Genomic DNA, 18,839 nt, shown 5'->3' with positions numbered 1-18,839 from the left:
ATCTTATCAATCAATTGCATTTATAATTTTTTTTTTCCATAAATATCTGAACTGACTTAATATACAATAATATTGCAAGATTGACAACGTTCACTGTAAAATTAATTTTATCGTTAATTTTACATTAAAGGACAAATACAAAAGTGATTTTAGAATGTCTTTAGTATCAATCATGAAACAAGGTGGTGTCTTGTCCTTTAACTTATAATTTTAATCAGCAGTACATCGAGGCTTTACTCGTGGTCATATTTTGCTGTTGAATAATATATAAAATATAACAACAAAAACAAACAAAAAAACCTTCCTCTAAGTAACAACTATAAAATGCAATACGAATAATATTTCAAATCTGGCATAATACGTATAAAATAGTTTTGTTTAGGAATGACATTCTATGATTTGCCACTTTATAATTGTGGATATATTGTCATTGTTCGACATTGCACTAGTTATAAAGTATTAAAAGTAAATAAGTAATATTTGCTTTTATAGTATTCCCAGATTATCATTTTACAGATAATAAAATCATACGTACTTGCTAATTTACTAAACGCTTTAGAACCGAAGAAGACTTCTAAGTTATCAAAGGCACCATCAATATAGTCTCCGTAGCTATGATTTTCCGGGGTTTCCTCAATAGCGTCTAGGAGGTAATAACTGTTTTGAACTTTAAACTTTTCCTTTTGAGCTGGAGTTAACTGTAATTGCTCGAGCGACACCGCACTAGTGCAGAATAGGAAAACGTTCCTTGGAAGCGACATAGGTAACCAAGATAACCCTGTCACGATATCACATTCTAAAGGATTAACTCTATGAACATTATCAATAAAAATCAACAATATCTCATTTTCCATATCCTCGCATCTTCTCAGCAGACTTTGAAACCAATTATTTATATACAAGGGATCGAAACTCGCGTCTTTTGGCAAGTAGCCCTCTGGAATGTTCAAGATAATTGATATCTGTTGGCACATAACTCTTAGAAGTTCTAAATTGTAGGCCGACCTTGGAGTAGCAGCGGAAAACCTTATTACTCTCAGTACCGGTTTGCCGAAGATTTCTTCGCTCTTAAAATATATATGCGTCAGTAAAGTGGTTTTTCCTGAAGCATCAGGACCGTATATTAAAACTGGCGGATGCCGAGTCCTGTTTTCATAGTTATCCTTAGCATTATTCAGAATATTCTTAGCGATATCTTCAATTTGTTTAACGGTTATTTTATACAAATGATTATGTTCTATACATATCCTAAGATGAGTGATGTGCTCCAAAAATACTTCCTGAAAGATAAACATAAGGTATAAAGGAGGTCAGTGTCTATTTAGTATGTTTTGATAAGGTTCTCTTAAACACTTTTACTGTATTACTATACAATACTGGCGATTGATTAATTTTTTTAATAGAGGAAGTAATCAACATTTTATATTCTTTATAATACGGTTTGATCTAAGATCAAAGTCATCATAAATTATAATGTTTCATCAATTGATTAAATACTTTTGAGATATAGATATTGAATTAAGAATTTTACAATCACTGTTCAAAAACAGGTTAGTTTTTAGTTTACCTGTACAGTCTTTTTTCTTCCCTTCCCCTGATCAGGTTCGGTACTGAGGCTATCGTCCACCAGGGAACACACCACGGCCTGCACCTGTTGCCTGAATGGACTTAATTTTTCGTCGTTGTCTGATGGCGCGTCTGTTCTTGATGATTCCGCTGATAATGATCTAAATGAAAAATTTACTTGAAAATTATTATAATATCGTCAGGATTATATTTAAAGTGACAAGTCCATTAAATTATCATATAAATATTTAATGAACTTAAGAAACGAACTTTACTAAATTGGCTTGGATCCAGGTGTTCTGAGTAATGGCCTTTGGTTAATGATATCTCAGCGTATTTTAGCTCAAGAACCAGGTTGTTGGCGACAGTGTAGCACTAATTTATTTATTGTTATAACATTTTACGTCTAACAAAGAGGGTTGACTTCAGGCAGGCGGCTGGCCATAAAACTATAAGCAAAATCTTTTTGTAATATGGATAAAAAACACATGGCGCCGACCCCAAATAATAATTGGGATAAGGGTAGGAAGATGATGATGATTTTACGTTTAACGTAACCTCCGTTTATGGGTGATCCTATTTTTTTTTATACCACTGAGGTAGCAAACCAGCGTACGGCCAAACTCATGGTAAGCAGTTATCGTAGCCTATAAACGTCTGTAATACCAAGGGCATTACGCACGCATTACTAACCCTGATGAAGTCTCTGTACCCCTGTTTTGAAGATCTTCATACTGTAGTCTCTCGAAAAAACCTAGACAGGGAGCCCATTTTATAACCTGAGCGTTTGTGGTAGAAAATATCTCTGAAACCGCGCTATGCGCAACCATCTAAGGTATGGAGGTGAACTTATTGGGAACATTGCATAGAAATAATGATTCATACTACTTACTCTAACTGAATGATATGGCTTTCAGGTAACGCGTCTTCTACCTTCCTTTTTAATTCTTTTAACCTAGCATACGCTAAAATAGATAGTCTCGAGTCGTCAGCCTCTGATTCTGGTATGTCTCTGTAGACAACAATCATTCCCTTCGGATGATTACCGGTGTTCAGCAACTCTGTAAAGTGTAGCTGGCATTGGTAAAACAATTAAAGCAACAATAGTTTTCTTTTATAATCCAAAGTTTTGACAAATATGTGATGGGAAACAGTTACCATAGGCTATGAACAGCTATTTACACAAGAGGCTTATGACACGAACATTGCTAACCCTCAAAAAATCTTTAATAACCCTTATTCAAAAACTCCATGCTATAGTATCTTAGCACAACCAGTAAGTGCACATGCACTCTTGCACTTTAAGTTAAGAAATATAAACGCTGAGTTTTTCTGGAATTGCCATTTTTGTCGTTATAAAATGATTTCACAAATATTAAAATGTACTTGAGATAATGTTATGCTACCTAAAGCAAATTATGCGGCTTCGCTTCCGCTAAATTTGATATTTGCAGTTTCTACGAGGATTCATAAATACTTTTAACGATCATATTACTGGCAAAGTTTTGTTAATTTGGGTTCCATCTTTCTACGTATTCATATATATTTAAGTACTTAAAAATTTTCTTCAAAAATTAAAAAGACTAAGAATTGAAACTGGGATCTCAACGTAACTATAATGTTTCGAAGATTCTTCAATTTACGTTATTTAATTTTATAAATATAAAGGAATTATTAGTAGGAAATATTTAAAAGTATAAAAACTGAACGGAAGAACAGAAACCAGCCTTTGCTTTCTATTTTTGTATGTTTCGGTTCTTAAAAGAAATATAATCATAGATAAAAATGTTTTCCTTATTCATCTTAATATAGTGAAATATGAAGTAAAAAGAACCAAAGATAATTCATTCATTCATTCATTTCAGCCATTATCAGTCCACTACTGGACATAGGCCTCTGAAGTTACTACCAAGTATTATTTATAAAGGAATTCTTAATACAAGAAATCGATCTTCCTAGTTCTAGTTATGTAAAGTTCATCGACATATAAGAATATTATATGAGACTGTAAGATCTGAAAGTTACAGGTTTTATTAAAGTCGTAAAACTCTTATATTATTGATATCAGTCATGTCGTGTCATAACTTTAATGATAAAAAAGGGTTGCTTTATGTAAATGAAAGAAATAGTTCGATAAGTTTTCGTAAATCAATTAGTGTTTTAACCACTGAAGATAAACATTTATTCTCGTATAAGTATATATATTATTTATATTTTATATATTATAAATCTTGCTAATATATAAAATTATAATTGGATGGTGTCTGTACATAGAAGATATTTAAGAAAAAATAACATAAGTGGTCTTAATAAGAGCAAAAGAACTGGCTTCTATCATTTTTAAACAATATTTTTTTAGAATTTTTGTCTGTCTGTTTGTATGTTTGTTCCGGCACCATAGAAAAATACTCCACCCAATTGGAAGCGGTTATCACAGCTGTATTTCAAAAACTCTGACTTAAAAGCTTATGTATATTTTATTTTGATACACCATCTAGAACTTGTCTACTTTTAGACGATTCCAAAATCCGCACATATGAAGTTACGGGGAAAACTCAATTTTAAATATTATATATATTTTATATAAAATTTCAAGCTACTGTTGGAAGTTTTAACTGATAAAATTTGGAATGATCAGATAATACGTGAGAACGTTCCGCGGCGTTGCGTTGATCTATTAATCACTGATCCTCCGTGTGATCAAGAGAAGCAAAATATAAATAAATAGCAATTTGATGTAATAGCATTTCGTTGCGAATGAGCAGCGATCATGGTTTAAAATTACTCTTACCCAATGCTAATTCACACTGGTACTCGACTGGACTCCGTAACAGATCGGCAACGTCTGCGCCGTTGTCTAGAGCTTCTAACGTTAAGGTGTTGAATACTTTTTGAACTTCACCAAGTCTGCTTCTTTCCGCATCCCTTTCGAGTAAGTCACTGAACCTAATAAAACACGATTTTGTTTCAAAAATAGTACAATTAATGGACGATTAATAATATGTAAACATCTCTATCATAATAAATATAACAGCAATAATTATATTAGTATTATAAAAGTAAAGGTTTGTGAAGGTTGTTAGGATTTTTTGTTAATTGATTAAACACTTAAATGGATTTCAATAAAACTGGATCCTAAATACATTAATATGGAATACTTTTATTCTTAGTCAATTAGTAGGTAAATATATGTCATAGTTGAATAGCGTGAATTTACTGGGTACAGAGGAATAACACCTGTCCTCAGGAATGGCAACGCATAGGAGGTATCATGGGCGAAACAGTACACTCAGTTATGTACATGTTACTGCTCATGTCTATAGGCGACGGTTACCACTTTCCATCAGATGGGCCGACAGCTTGTTTGCCACTCTAAGTTGTATAAAAAAAAAGTTAACAGTTGTAATTTAACCATTTCTAAAGTGTAAACTTTAGAAATAGTTAAATTATAATGAACATTTATGAAGTAAACAAATACGCAAATAAAAAAGTAAGTCATTCTTTGTCTTGATATTTACTTGACTATTTCTTTTATCAACCAAAACTACTGTCATTATATTTTCTTTATATTACTTCACTTGTTAACTTCGTAGAAACCTTTAGCAAGAAACTTGGACTTAAGGTATGTTTATTTTATATTAAAAATAGGAAAGAAAAGATGGTTATATTTGTTAGACATTTGCCTGCTTACTGTGTAAAAAAAGGCACAATGAATAGCAGCCCAAACCTTTGTGTAAAACATTTACGCGGTTGTCTGTTTAATCTTTCACTTAATGGATTTTATTTTTATCAGAAGAAAAATCTCAAGGAACATTTAATACACTTTGTGAATATATTATTACTAGTTAGATATTATATAAATGGTTAGATATTATACATAATAAAAATGGAAATATGAGGAATAAGAGCCATAGATTTACACTTACGTAACAAATATTTATATGTAATGTGGCAAGAGGTTCAATTAAATAAAACAGGCTGAATATGCCAAATGTGGGTAGTAATATAATTCAAGATATAACTATATAAAAAAGAAAACATGTTTTTTAAACACGGGTTACGTGATGTTACGTAAATACCGCCGCCCATGGATGCTCATGGCTCAATACCAGGTGACATGGATGCAATTTTGATGGTAATAAAGTTAATATGGGACTAACATGAGAGCGAGCTCTATCTATTACGAAAATATCTCGTTAAAATATCCAAAATAATACAAAAAAGAATATGTAAAAAAATTAAAAAATAAATTTTTTAGTCCTTTCAAAATCTTTAAACTAGTATCGTGATCGGCTTTCTCAATTCTACATAATTCATTAGATATATGTGGATTTAAGTTTTATCTTCTGTTTACGACGTAGATAAATCCTAACAGTAATTTTACAAGCATTGGTATTTAATATTTAATTACTCAGAAATTTTATCTAGCGATTATTGTCGTTGTATTCATTTGCTTATTGTATGCAAAGTAAACTATAACGTGGATTATTCCGTTTGAGTCCCTCGTCGTCGTAATAAAAGATAAAGTATAGGTCCTTCAGGCACCTACAGCGGTGTGAAAGGAAGCCCAAGAGAGCTTGATAAATTATTTATTTTACGATCCCACTGAGTAATCGGCCGGTACTCGTAAGGAAGAACGCTCGTAAACTCTTATAGCGTAATAGATAGGACGAATAAGTATGATCAAAGTCTTCTTGAAGTATTATCGGATAGTAACAGGTGAACCAGAAAAACTATAAAAAGGAAAGCCATCTAAAGGAAATGATGAAGTCGTTCGCAGATGCCCGGGTTTGAGAAAAGACTTAAATGTATATATATAGTATTCTACATAATCATATATTGGTGGATTTATCGTATTATTTGGGTTTCAATAGTTGTGAATATATGTACAAGATTAGATAGTGGTAGGTCTTTGAAATAGCAATATTAAGTGTAATATCATATCATCAATCAATCAATTAATTTGTACAGTTAAAACCAAAATCAAAATTTATATCTTGTGTAGATACAATATCACTTAATAATTGTTAATTTATTTTATAGAAAAGTGTTATTAAGTTAAACATATAATGGTATTTTTGCTCTACCCGAAAAACTATTATTTTCACAAACTTTTACATTTATAAAAAAACAATATTAATCGTACAATTACAAATTATAATAACATCGAATGTAAATTAAAAAAATACTTCTCGCATGATGTTAATACAAGTTAAATAGTCTCAGTGTATATAGCATTAATATAAACCTACATACGTGGTTTCTTAAAACTAATAGACCATGTTTTCTGTAATTCCGAATTATCGTAATAAATAAATAATAAATAATAATAAATAAATCTCTTTATTTTCAGGTATATACCCATAGTTAACATTTTTATATTATTAATTAAATAAATTGTTATTATTACTTTTAAAATATACATCAATTATAAAATACCAATTTAAATTATTTCGTTATAAAATCTCTTGTCGTCAGGTATGCTGTGAGAAATACAGTCTTTACAATATTATTACTTGTTGTCATTAATCTGTCATGAAATTTTGCCTTATAATTACGTAAAATAGCAAAAAAATCATTAACCCTGTTCTCTGCAAACATGCCAGACGCACTACACCGCCATGGCAAGTTGAGCATCGCTCGGAATGCGTTATTGTATTGCACACGCAGTGTGTTATAAGCCCTTTTCGTATAACTATACCATAACTGGGTGGTGTAGAAAGCCTGACAATAAGACTTAAACAATGTCAATTTGACTAGCTTCGAACAGTGGTTAAATCGTCTAGCCAGCATATTGCTTCTACATGCAATGTTACGCCTTTGTCTCTCCAGATCGCTATCATCTTTCAGATCTTCTGTCAACATATGTCCAAGATATTTAAATTTATTAACTATTTTTAAAGTATTCCCACATAAATTAATTTTTGGCAAAATTTCAGGTCCCTTTCCATATTTAAAAATAATAATTTCCGATTTATTGACATTATATGTTAAATGATGTATCTTTGCATATTGTTCACATATTTCAATTAGTTTTCTAAGACCATTGGCTGACGGACTCAGCAAGACCATGTCGTCCGCATAATAAATAAATAAAAAAAAAATAATAATAAAAATAAAAATAATCTCGGAACAGAACCTAGCCGACAGAGTTCGGTACATACAGCGCTCTGGTATGTTTAGCGCGACCGAACTCGAACGATTGCGAAGTGAAGTTGTTCCAGAAGCAAACTCCGCGACCGTAGAGCAACCCATCTCAGACGTGCTACCTAGCGTAGAGGTGGTTGCCGAAACGCTTTCAGAAGCGGATGCGGACGGAACAACTTCCCAGGATATAGAGCATATGAGGAGCATACTAGAGGAGGCGATTCTAGAGATCCGAAGAACTCCCCTCGAAGAGAGACCGAAGCTTCCCCGGATATATCCAAATGTGGCGACGCGGGATGCCATTGAGGCCACAAATGGACTGCTGCCTCAGTACCTTGAGGGCAGCGGTGACCTGGGAGAGACGAGTTCAATCCTGTTTGGCGCTGCGTTGGCAGTATGCCGATATACCGGCGCAAAAATGCCCCGGGCTGGACGTAATATCCAAAGGGATAATATGAAACCAGCCTGGAAAAGAAGGATTGAACGACGGATCGCCCAGGCCAGAGTCCTCATTGGTAGACTGCTCTGCTTCAGGGAGGGCAACACACGCCCGAGAATTATGCGCTCCGTAAAAGAGGCCTTTGCTGGGACAGGTGTACGTCTGTTCCAGCCGGACTTCGGGCACAAACTTACGGAGCGCATAGATGAACTGAAGCAGAAGATCGCTGCATGGGGGAAGCGACTCCGACGGTACTCTGAGAGGGTTGAGAGGTATCAACAGAATAGCCTCTTTATGAGTGATCAACGGAAGTTTTATAGGAACTTGGAGCGCCCAAAACTACAGCCCACAGGACAAAGACCCGAAACAGCCAATTTCGTCGCCTTCTGGAGACAGCTGTGGTCTGAACCTGTGGAACATGAGGAGGGCGCATGGATGCACGATGTTGAGGAAGCATGTGCTCGAATAACGCCGATGAACGCCATTGCCATTACGGAGGAAGACGTGGCTGCCGCGATCCGTCGGGCTCCGAACTGGAAAAGTCCGGGGATCGACGGATTGCAGCACTACTGGTTAAAGGCGTTCTCGGCCAGCCATGCGACCTTAGCCGTGCAATTCCAGAGTGCCCTCGAAAACAGGGCGCTCCCGAACTTCCTTACAACCGGGATCACTCATTTAGCTCCTAAGACGGACGATACCGCGGATCCATCTAAATATCGCCCCATCACTTGTCTTACGACAATATATAAGACGTTAACATCCGTTCTGAGCGCTAAGATCTCTCGTCATGTGTACGAGAATAAGATCCTATCTAGCGCTCAGAACGGATGCAGGGGCGGTAGCCGCGGATCGAAGGAGCTGCTCCTCATTGATGCTGTCGCTGGCCACGTGGTCAAGCGGAACCGTCGGAATTTCTCCGCCGCCTGGATAGATTATAAAAAGGCGTTCGATTCCGTGCCCCATTCATGGCTCCGGAGGATACTCGAGCTGTACAAGATCGACGGTACAGTTCGAGTGTTCTTGGAGGCATGCATGGGGCAATGGACGACGATCCTGACTATCCAGGGCGAGCGATTGACGGATACCGCTGACCGGATAGAGATAAAGAGGGGAATATTCCAGGGCGATTGTTTGAGTCCACTTTGGTTTTGCCTGTCCCTGAATCCACTCAGTACTTTACTGGAAAATTCGGGGACTGGATTTCAGTATCGGAGAGGAGGTACACGAGTGTCTCACCTTCTGTATATGGATGACTTGAAACTGCTAGCTCCGAGCCTCGAACGCCTGACGGAGCTGCTAAATATCGTAAACGATTATAGCAGCTCTATTAGGATGGCGCTCGGAATAGACAAGTGCGCGGTCCTCCATGTGCAGAGGGGACGGGTCACTCAAACTGAAGGGATCGCCACAGATCCCTCTAATATTAAAACCCTCTCCGAGGCTGAAACATACCGGTATCTGGGCATGTCACAAAACATCGGTGTGAAGGAGACGGATATGAAACAGTCAGTCCGCGAGGAATTTTTTGCGCGCCTTACAAGAGTACTGAAAAGTTCTTTGTCGGGCGCCAATAAAATCCGAGCTTATAACGGCTGGGTCATACCCGTACTCCTTTACACTTTTGGCGTGCTCAGATGGTCTCAAACCGAACTCGAAGCCCTGGATCGGAAAGTCCGCACAACTATGACCCTCCATAGAATGCATCACCCGAAATCGTCAGTCATGAGGCTGTATATCCCGCGGAAAGCTGGTGGTCGAGGCTTGTTAAGCGTTAAGACCATGCACAACCGCGAGATTGACAGCCTCAGGACATATTTTCTGGAGAAAAGAGACGAGGGTTTGCATAGAGAGGTCATAGAATGTGACAAAGGATTCACCCCTCTTTCTCTGGCTAAAGAGGACTGGCGAAAACCCGAAGTTTTGAGTACCTCTCAGCGGGAGGCCGTATGGAAAGAGAAGGAGTTGCACGGAAGGTTCTTCAAAGCCCTTCACGGGCCGTACGTAAACATGAAGACCTCCGTGCACTGGCTACAGTTCGGTGATCTCTTCGGAGAGACCGAGGGTTTTGTCTGTGCAATACAGGATCAGGTGGTTAAGACGAACAATTACCGAAAGCACATTCTGAAGGATGGCACTGAGGACATCTGTCGAGCATGTCGCCATCCTGGAGAGTCACTCAGACATGTGCTTTCGGGTTGTTCAGCTCTTGCCAACACAGAGTACTTGCACAGGCACAACCAGGTAGCCAAAATACTCCATCAAGAGCTAGCTCTGAAGTACGGCCTCGCGAATGAGAGGTTGCCGTACTATAAGTACGAGCCACAGCCGGTCCTCGAAAGCGACAGCGTCAGGCTCTACTGGGACCGATCCATCATCACGGACAGGACTGTTCTTGCGAACAAACCTGATATCGTGGTGATGGACCGAGCACTTTCGAGGGTGTTTTTGGTGGATGTCACCATACCGCATGACGAGAACCTCGTGAAAGCCGAAACCGAGAAGAAGAGAAAATATCTCGACCTGGCTCACGAGGTGACCGAAATGTGGGGGGTGACATCTACCGAAATCATCCCAATCGTTATGTCGGTGAACGGTCTTATCCCAACCAGTCTGGAACAACATCTCAGACGGTTGGGATTCCGAGGCGGCTCACTCCCGGGAAAGATGCAGAAAGCGGTGCTCTTAGATTCTGCCCGCATTGTACGCCGGTTTCTCTCCCTGGGGCCCTGAACCCCGGCCGACTGTGCTTCTGCCGGGGGTTAGTTGCCATCTCCTCTCCTTAAGAGGGGAGATGAGAATTTTGGTAAAATTTAAAAATAATAATAAATAAAAAAAAATATTAGTGAAACATAACTTTTTAATTATTAATCAGTGTTCTTACCAAGCATCATCTCCTTCTAAATGATAAGCCCCATCATCACTCAGTTTGTAGTGGCCTCGAATTAGTTTCGTTTGCTCTGTATCATTCTTGATCAGTTGTTCAAACTTGTCACTTGGAATGGAAAGTGGTAGCATAGGCTGGTAAGATGACGAGTCACCCCCAAGGAAACACTAAGAGAAATAAAATAAAATTATAAGGCTTATTACACTATGATAATACTTATATAAAACGTATTTTAATAAGTGATGTCTTCTTTTCCCCTTTTTATATAAAAAATGTTCACTATACATATATAATGTAATGTTAGATAATACTTTCTGAAGTAATACAACAACTCAGCAAACACAAAGCCATTAGATTTCCTTTAATAACTTTGCAGGATAAAGTGGCCAGCATTTAGCATAGTAAAAGCAAAATAAATCATTTTAATTTCTGTACCATTACGATGTTAAATTGTTTGTGTGTAACAAATGTAGGACGAATGAATAGCAACTACTACATTGATTATTAAAAAGACCTTTTTACAATGCACCAAAAGACATAGATGGTTGGAAGTAATACTACTTTGTAATGTTGGTTTCAAAGGGGTGACTTATTACTGTGAGAAAATGTAGACAACTTTTTACAACAACAAATTTTAACTCACATTTCAATCACTCTTTCTTAGTCATATCTTTGTGTAATTTATGTAAATTTTAATTTATATAAATGCGGTTATAATATTGTTAATAAAATTAGAGTTTTTACAAAACTCTAATTATCTTCAATACCATAATGACAATATTTCTGAACGTAATTTTATTAATGATAATGAAGTCTTTGTTTGTAAAGAAAAAAATTCAAAGAACGAGAATTCTAGTTCTAAATTCAAAATCATTTAGAACATTTCCGCTACAACATTTGCGCATAAAAATGCCGTAACTTTTCTACGACCAAGTTCTATAACGACTTTTGTATGGAAAATAGATTCGTGTTCAACTTTTAAGAACCCATAAAAGTTGTTTATTTTCATCAGTAATATTTTGTGATGTTTTAGGTATCTACTTACATAATTTATATTGAAGTAGCCGTCCATGTAAAACTTTACTTTTTATTAAAAACAAAAAAAAGGAGTCCTTAACTAATTATTTATTTAAAACTTTTAACACCAAAATTAGACTTGTCTACGAAATAATCGTGTATAAAATATTATATTTGTATGAATATAAAAATACCTACATTATTATTGGTTAAAATTATATGACATTTTGGAATCAGGGCGATTCCAAAATATATGTAAAAATATAATTTTTCCGATATGTTTTACGACATGTATGTTGGTTAAAGTAGTTTTCATTGAAAGTAGTGTATGAAAAAAAAAAACAATAAAAAACGTGTACTACTTATAATTTATTGAACATTTTATTGTAGTTATCGCGGACAAAAATGTAAGTAATACGTAACTTATACATAACCAACATAGTGAAAACAAATATAAAATCACGAAACTTATTCCAAAAAGGAAGTTTAAGTAACTTTATAAAATTACTTTTCTTTTTATCTAAACAAAGAGAAATTGTTTTCTTTCAGTATCCAAATTCCAAATAAAAGAGGTTCCGTTTTGTGCGTGTAAGGGAAAATGTTAAACGAATAAAGTTTAAATTGCCGTATAGTGGAATAATTTTTTGCCTTATTTATTAATTTGTTACAAAATCCACAGCTCTTAAAAACCATAATAATATTATAGTGTTATTTTTAGTACTTATAGTTAATTATGGATTTACAATATTTCTTCTTAAACAGTTAAGTATTCACAATGCTTAAGTTGTGTGTGTGTGTGTGTGTGTGTCTGCATGTTGCGTGCGTGCGTTCAGGTGTGTGCGCGTACTTACTAGTATAGAAATGGATATTTTAGAGTAAGATTTTACGTTTTCTATATTAGAATTACATGTATATATCACAAAAAAAAATAGAGAAAGTTAAGCGACGTTGTTTTAAACTAATATTCTGTAACATACAGATGCAAGTACAATTTTTGTTTCCTATCTGTAGATGAAATCATAGCCGTTGTTTAGGAACGTAATGAATTGCACCATCTATTTTTATTGAAAATAAGATATAAGAATATTTTTAATGCTTAGACTCCTAATTTATATGTATTTAAGAATGTCATCAAGAATTTTATTCCAATTATAATTTTTTACAAATCCATAATTTTATTTATCTATATTATTTGAACGTTTTCTTATTTAATATAAATGACTAGGGGATTTTTAAATTGATTATTTAATAAATATAAAATACTATCAAGCAAAATAGTAATAATTCACTTACAAGAAAATACCCCGCTTTCGATGTTTGGTTACAGCAGCGAATCTCGTTGAGGTAATACCGGTGCAGCGCTGGATTTGTTTCGTCTCCCCCATCGGTGCCGTAGTGCATATCCACGAATTCGATCTGTATATAAATAAATAAATCTTTAAAATATATTTTTAAGTTCTAAATAATTATCTTTGAATGGCAAAGAATTTGATGGCCAAGGTACCAAGGATATCACAGAATTCAATTAATGTTATTTAACTACATTTTACCCATGATTTCTGCGTAACTGGGATATGTTTGCTAACCAAGTTAAAAAAAGGCTATAAAGTACGTGTTTCCCAAATTTCGTAGTGATTGATTAAGCCGTCAAGGCGCTATAAGGTAATAAACAAACAAATTCACTTGCACATTTTTAATTTATTATTAAGGATTATTTAGAATACCAAATAAGTCTCTCGTTTTAAGAAAAAAAAGTTACTGGGTTTGCAAAATTGGGAGTGAATATATTTATATTATTATTATTTTTTTTAATTGGAAATTAACGACTTTACTGTGTTCTGCCGTTTCCGACAATTCTTTCCACTTAATCCGGAAGTCTTCTTCAGGGGGCGTATGGCGCTTTGCATAAGCGCAGTAAGTGAGTGATTAATTTCCCATTATATATGTATAAAACAACATACGAATATACTTGTAATGTCCCAAAATTACTGTAAACTCAAAATATGCAAAATCTTAGTTTTTAATCATTTTAATTAGGGTGATTAATTAAGTAATAATTTACATAATAATTTTGTTAAATCTGTTTATAAAAATACTGGAAGCAATCATAATTATAATCGAGAAAATATATAATATATACAAATTCTATTAGGCTCTTTCCTTGACTAACACGCGGAAAATTCGCTCATTGTATTTTGTGAGCATTGTTTTCCGCCCTCCTCTCGCCTACTAGGTTTTTACGTTGTCTCAACAAATTACTTTTAATGTATACCTAATGCTTTTATTTTATTTGTAAACCTGCGGGTAACTAGAAAAAAATGTTTTCAAAACATACTTTTAATTCTGTTATATGAATTTGAAGATTGTTAATATATTATTTACGTGTAACTATTTAAGTATGTACAAAATTAATACGTACTTATAGTGTTGTAATTATTATGGTAATTTTTTTTTATCTACAGATTCATCCATCGGGTTAAAAAATAAATAATATTTCTCTCTATCCCAGTTGTTACGTACATAGCAAATTTCATAGGGATGGCGCCAAGAGGTAACAAACAAACTAATAAAAAAATAAACTCACTTTCATTTATTCAATAATATTCATAAAGATTGTTTCATTTCATTTAGATGCACAGTATATTAATATAATTGATTTAATAACACAGAAGATAATAATGAAATGTATGTAAAATGTATAAATGATTTAACTGTATTATATACCTGTAAATATTTATTTACAGGATTTTAATAATTGGATTTGTTCTGGATTTAAATACATTGACACAAGAATTTATATAAATATTAATTTGGGATAATTTAATATTAGAATGTTAATAAATGTTAATAATATTAAAATTATAATGTAACGAATTCACTACGTTTGATGGATACTATACTTAAAACAAACTGTAACATCATATTATCTATATTTCTGGCAAATAAATTATTATTGGCTTTAAGCATTTGAATCTGTCCAATATATAGATCATCATCATATCAGCTTTTAACTGTCTACTGGTGAACATAAGCCTCCCCCTATACAGGGTTCCCTGTGCCAGTAGTTGTCACGCTTTGCAGGCGGATTAGCAACCGCAATTATTAAGCAGCAGGCTTTGGAGATATTTTAAGAGGGACGCTGCTGTCCATCCCTCGCCCTCCCTTAGTCGCCTCTTACGACACCCACGGAATAAGAAGGGGTGGCCTATTCTATGCCGAGACCACACGGAAGAATAATATAGATAAGTATAGTAAGCGTAAGAATTCTTATCTGTCTTCTTATACCTCTTATGATGCTAATAATCTTCTTTCCTTCAAACTTCAAACAATGACGCGCTTAAAAATATTTCGCAACAGAAATAAGTAAGGTGAAATTAATAAAACTAGTATTTAGACTAGCACTTTAAATGAATAAAGTTACGTACGGATAAATATGTGAAACAAATTCACCGAAAAAGGAATATTCTATTAAATCCTTAAAAAAAGAATACTCGTACCATATGACGTAATTAATCCACATAAACAAATTCCTACTAAAGGCTTCTGTTAGGAAATAATTGTATTACACGGATTTAATAGCTCTACAGGATTTAATAGATGTATAGGAACCGTGCAGTTTCCAGCATTTAGTTGCAGCCGACTGTGGAAGGTAATCATATCATCCTATTACGTCGAGCGTGGAGCAAATATCATGTAAGATTTTGCAAATCCAATAGAAACGACAAATTCCTATTTAATTCTACAATATACGGAAGGAAAGGACATATGTATTCTATATTATATATAGGGAATTAAGCTCAAGGATAACTATCCACTCATTAATAATCCCACTAGTTTTAGAAATACAAATCTTTGAATACATTTGACTATTTACATGTATATATTTGGCTGTTAGTTATTCGTTCATGTTGAATGAATTTTGACAATATTACAGGTAAACATAAATCTTAGATTTCACAGATTCAGTAAACACTCAAGAAAGCAAGGAGAAGTTCATAAAAAAAACTATAATAGATCAATTATATATATATATATACTATCATTTGAAATAATCGAAAGAAAAGCAAAAAGAATTACTAAAATAGGTTACGAAGATATCACGTAACATATACAGGAAAACATTGACGTAAGGAGAATTTTCCCTTTTCGAAGTCACTTAAAAACAAAGCGAAGGTGTCAAGTAAGTACCATATCGAAAGTCACCGGATAGCCTAGATGTGTACGACAAGTAAATACGATACCATTGATTCAGGATAGCAGTTTCCTTGTGGAGATTCTTTTTGGATATTAAGTGTGTTTTGAATTGACATTCTCTTTCTTTACTGTCTCTACATTTATTTTCAAAGGTGCTATTTACGTGTTTTGTTTCCCATAGTTGTATATATTTAATAATAATAATATACAAATATTATTATTATATATATAAAAAAACACATCTTGTCACTAAAGAAGGGGATTTAAACTCCGGCCGAAGTTCTATATGATCTTTCAAAAATTTTAAATTTAGTTTTATTACAAACGTATCAATTCAGTGAGAAGAAATATATATGTAGTTTTGATAATGTTTACCGTATATATGTCTGAACATTTTATCTAGATTAAATAGGAAAGATTAATTCAACATTAATAAAAATATATTATTATTTCCTTAATTCTTTAGGGTTTTTTTTATTAAACAAGAACCCTTAAGATATTTAAATTAGATTAAAAATATCATGTCTAAATTAAAACTTTTCTAGTATTATAAATAAAACAAGAGTGAATTCGTTTGTTTTTCGTCACTTAATCCTCATAAGGTTTAGCATAAACTATAGGTATGTGTCTATAAATATAGAAATAATGTTAAAATTGTATATCCTTAATTGAATTGATAAAAACATCGCGTTTTATTTACGAAAAAGTACAAGTTACAGCGTGGCCTATTTCCAAAGTGTATTAATACAAGACACGAAATGTACTATGGTCACGCGATTTTTTTCATGGTGGGATCGAGGATCTTGTAATTACTTATTACTATTTATAACATACAAGTTAAAAGAACAAAGGCGTATAATTATTTCGCTATAGATTTATATGGGTTGGTATATAGATACGTATCGACTATTTTACGATGCAATTATGTCGTAAAATATGAAGGATGCTTCTGTTTTACATCGAGTGGCTTTTATGATTAGATCTACTTTGTTAATTTAATTTATACTAGTATAAGCTTGTGCTTACTCGCGTGGAAATAATTTCATCTTGATTCCATATAAATTTTTAAAACTCCTTCTAAGTAGAAGATATTGACATCTCATAAGTAATTACCTTGTGAAATACTTTTTCTAATTTAGTTAATATAGTCGTACCGAGATTTTCTTTTTATTTCACAGAAGTAACGTTCGTGTTTATATTATTTTTAATGTAATTATGCGTAGGTGTCATGTAGATTAAATTAGAAAATTAAATGAAATTGCAATTTGTTATTTGCAAATTAATTTTGAGACAACACCTACCGATGGAATATTAAGAAAAATATAATTTTCAGCTCTTAATTTTGATTATATAGAGCGTCGCGTTTGACGTATTTTTTTCTCTGACATTTTATTGTTCCTAAAAAAAATAATTTTGAATCAAGTGTTACTGGTTATAAAGAAATTTAATAATAGTATTTTTATTTATATCAAATTTCTTATGAAGGTTTGTATTTGTGTTTAAACTAATTGATTATTCTTATTGACAATGTGGAAGTTTGTTTATTAGGTCTTGGTGTTTTTAGAATTATTGTTATTAATAATATTATTACTTGTTTATCATTAATGGTCTTCTATCTAGTGTATTCGTAGCTATTTATATTCTATACATTGCAGCACGGTATGGGTGATAGTTGATATTCTGTCAGTTTTAACTGACAGAGACATGAGGAGTGCATTAAGTGTAATTTATGAACTTAAATCTAATGGTTCAACATATAAGCAAATATAATCGATTCCTTTTTATAATAGAATATTATTTTATATGTATTGTTGGTATCGTAAGTTACGTTTTATGAGTAGTATATATTTTTACGCGAGTCGACCTCCTTCCGAATGGCTCGACGACGCCTTAAAGACAGTGGGGAAAAAAATGGGTGCAACAAGCAGGAAACCACATAAGATGAACAACAGGACAATATATCGAAATAGGCAGATATTGAATAAATTTTTTTTCTACAGTTATAATGACTTGCCACCCGCACCGCACTACAACGCTCAAAATGTAAGTTCTAACATAGATCAAGACAATGTCTGTCAACTCAACAAAGTTCCTAAGTTATAATAAAGCACCCAGAATACTAAAACTCAAAGTTGTCGCATATCACATAACTTCGCAACTTGTCCCTTTTCGTGCCATATGTGTAAATGTCATATAAAGTTAGCGACAGAAGAGTAATACTTTATTTGTTAGTGAATGTCTTGTTTATATATTAGTTACAATTTCGTTATGAGAGAAAAGGTCAGATTCATTTTACAGTTCTCAGTGCTTCAAATTTACGAGTGTAAAGTAAATTAACCGCTGTCTTACAATTTGGAGCAAGAACAATAATTATATAATATATAATAGTGTTATATCACAATTTTGTTTAATTATATTCTCCATTGTCGTATGGTCTCAGCATGGAATGGGCCATCCCTTCCTTTCCCGTGGGTGTTGAAAGAGACGACTTAGGAAATTTAATAGTCGAGGGATGGGCAACAGCGTCCATCTTTAAACATAATTAGTCTATCTGTGGTTGCCTACCCGTCTGCCAAGCGTAGGAACTATGGG

The 18,839-nt window shown here is 33.8% G+C and overlaps 1 protein-coding gene across 1 annotated transcript in view; it reads right to left on the bottom strand.

The window, feature by feature from the left end:
* LOC113511894 (protein qui-1) overlaps positions 1–18,839 on the bottom strand; it is a 146,445-nt gene that overhangs the window by 40,381 nt on the left and 87,225 nt on the right. Inside the window, exons 4-9 of the mRNA XM_052894470.1 lie at positions 13,347–13,469; positions 11,034–11,203; positions 4,358–4,512; positions 2,459–2,627; positions 1,568–1,727; positions 536–1,280 (exon numbers count right to left, since the gene is read on the bottom strand). Of these exons, the coding sequence (XP_052750430.1) occupies positions 536–1,280; positions 1,568–1,727; positions 2,459–2,627; positions 4,358–4,512; positions 11,034–11,203; positions 13,347–13,469 (1,522 nt within the window). The remainder of the gene's footprint in view (positions 1–535; positions 1,281–1,567; positions 1,728–2,458; positions 2,628–4,357; positions 4,513–11,033; positions 11,204–13,346; positions 13,470–18,839) is intronic.

The sequence above is a fragment of the Galleria mellonella genome, unplaced genomic scaffold, assembly GCF_026898425.1.
Source record: "Galleria mellonella isolate WM207_F2 unplaced genomic scaffold, CSIRO_AGI_GalMel_v1 utg213, whole genome shotgun sequence".
Taxonomy (NCBI): Eukaryota; Metazoa; Arthropoda; class Insecta; order Lepidoptera; family Pyralidae; genus Galleria; species Galleria mellonella.
Note: the sequence above shows the minus strand (reverse complement) of the source record. Positions and strands in the feature narration are given on the sequence as shown.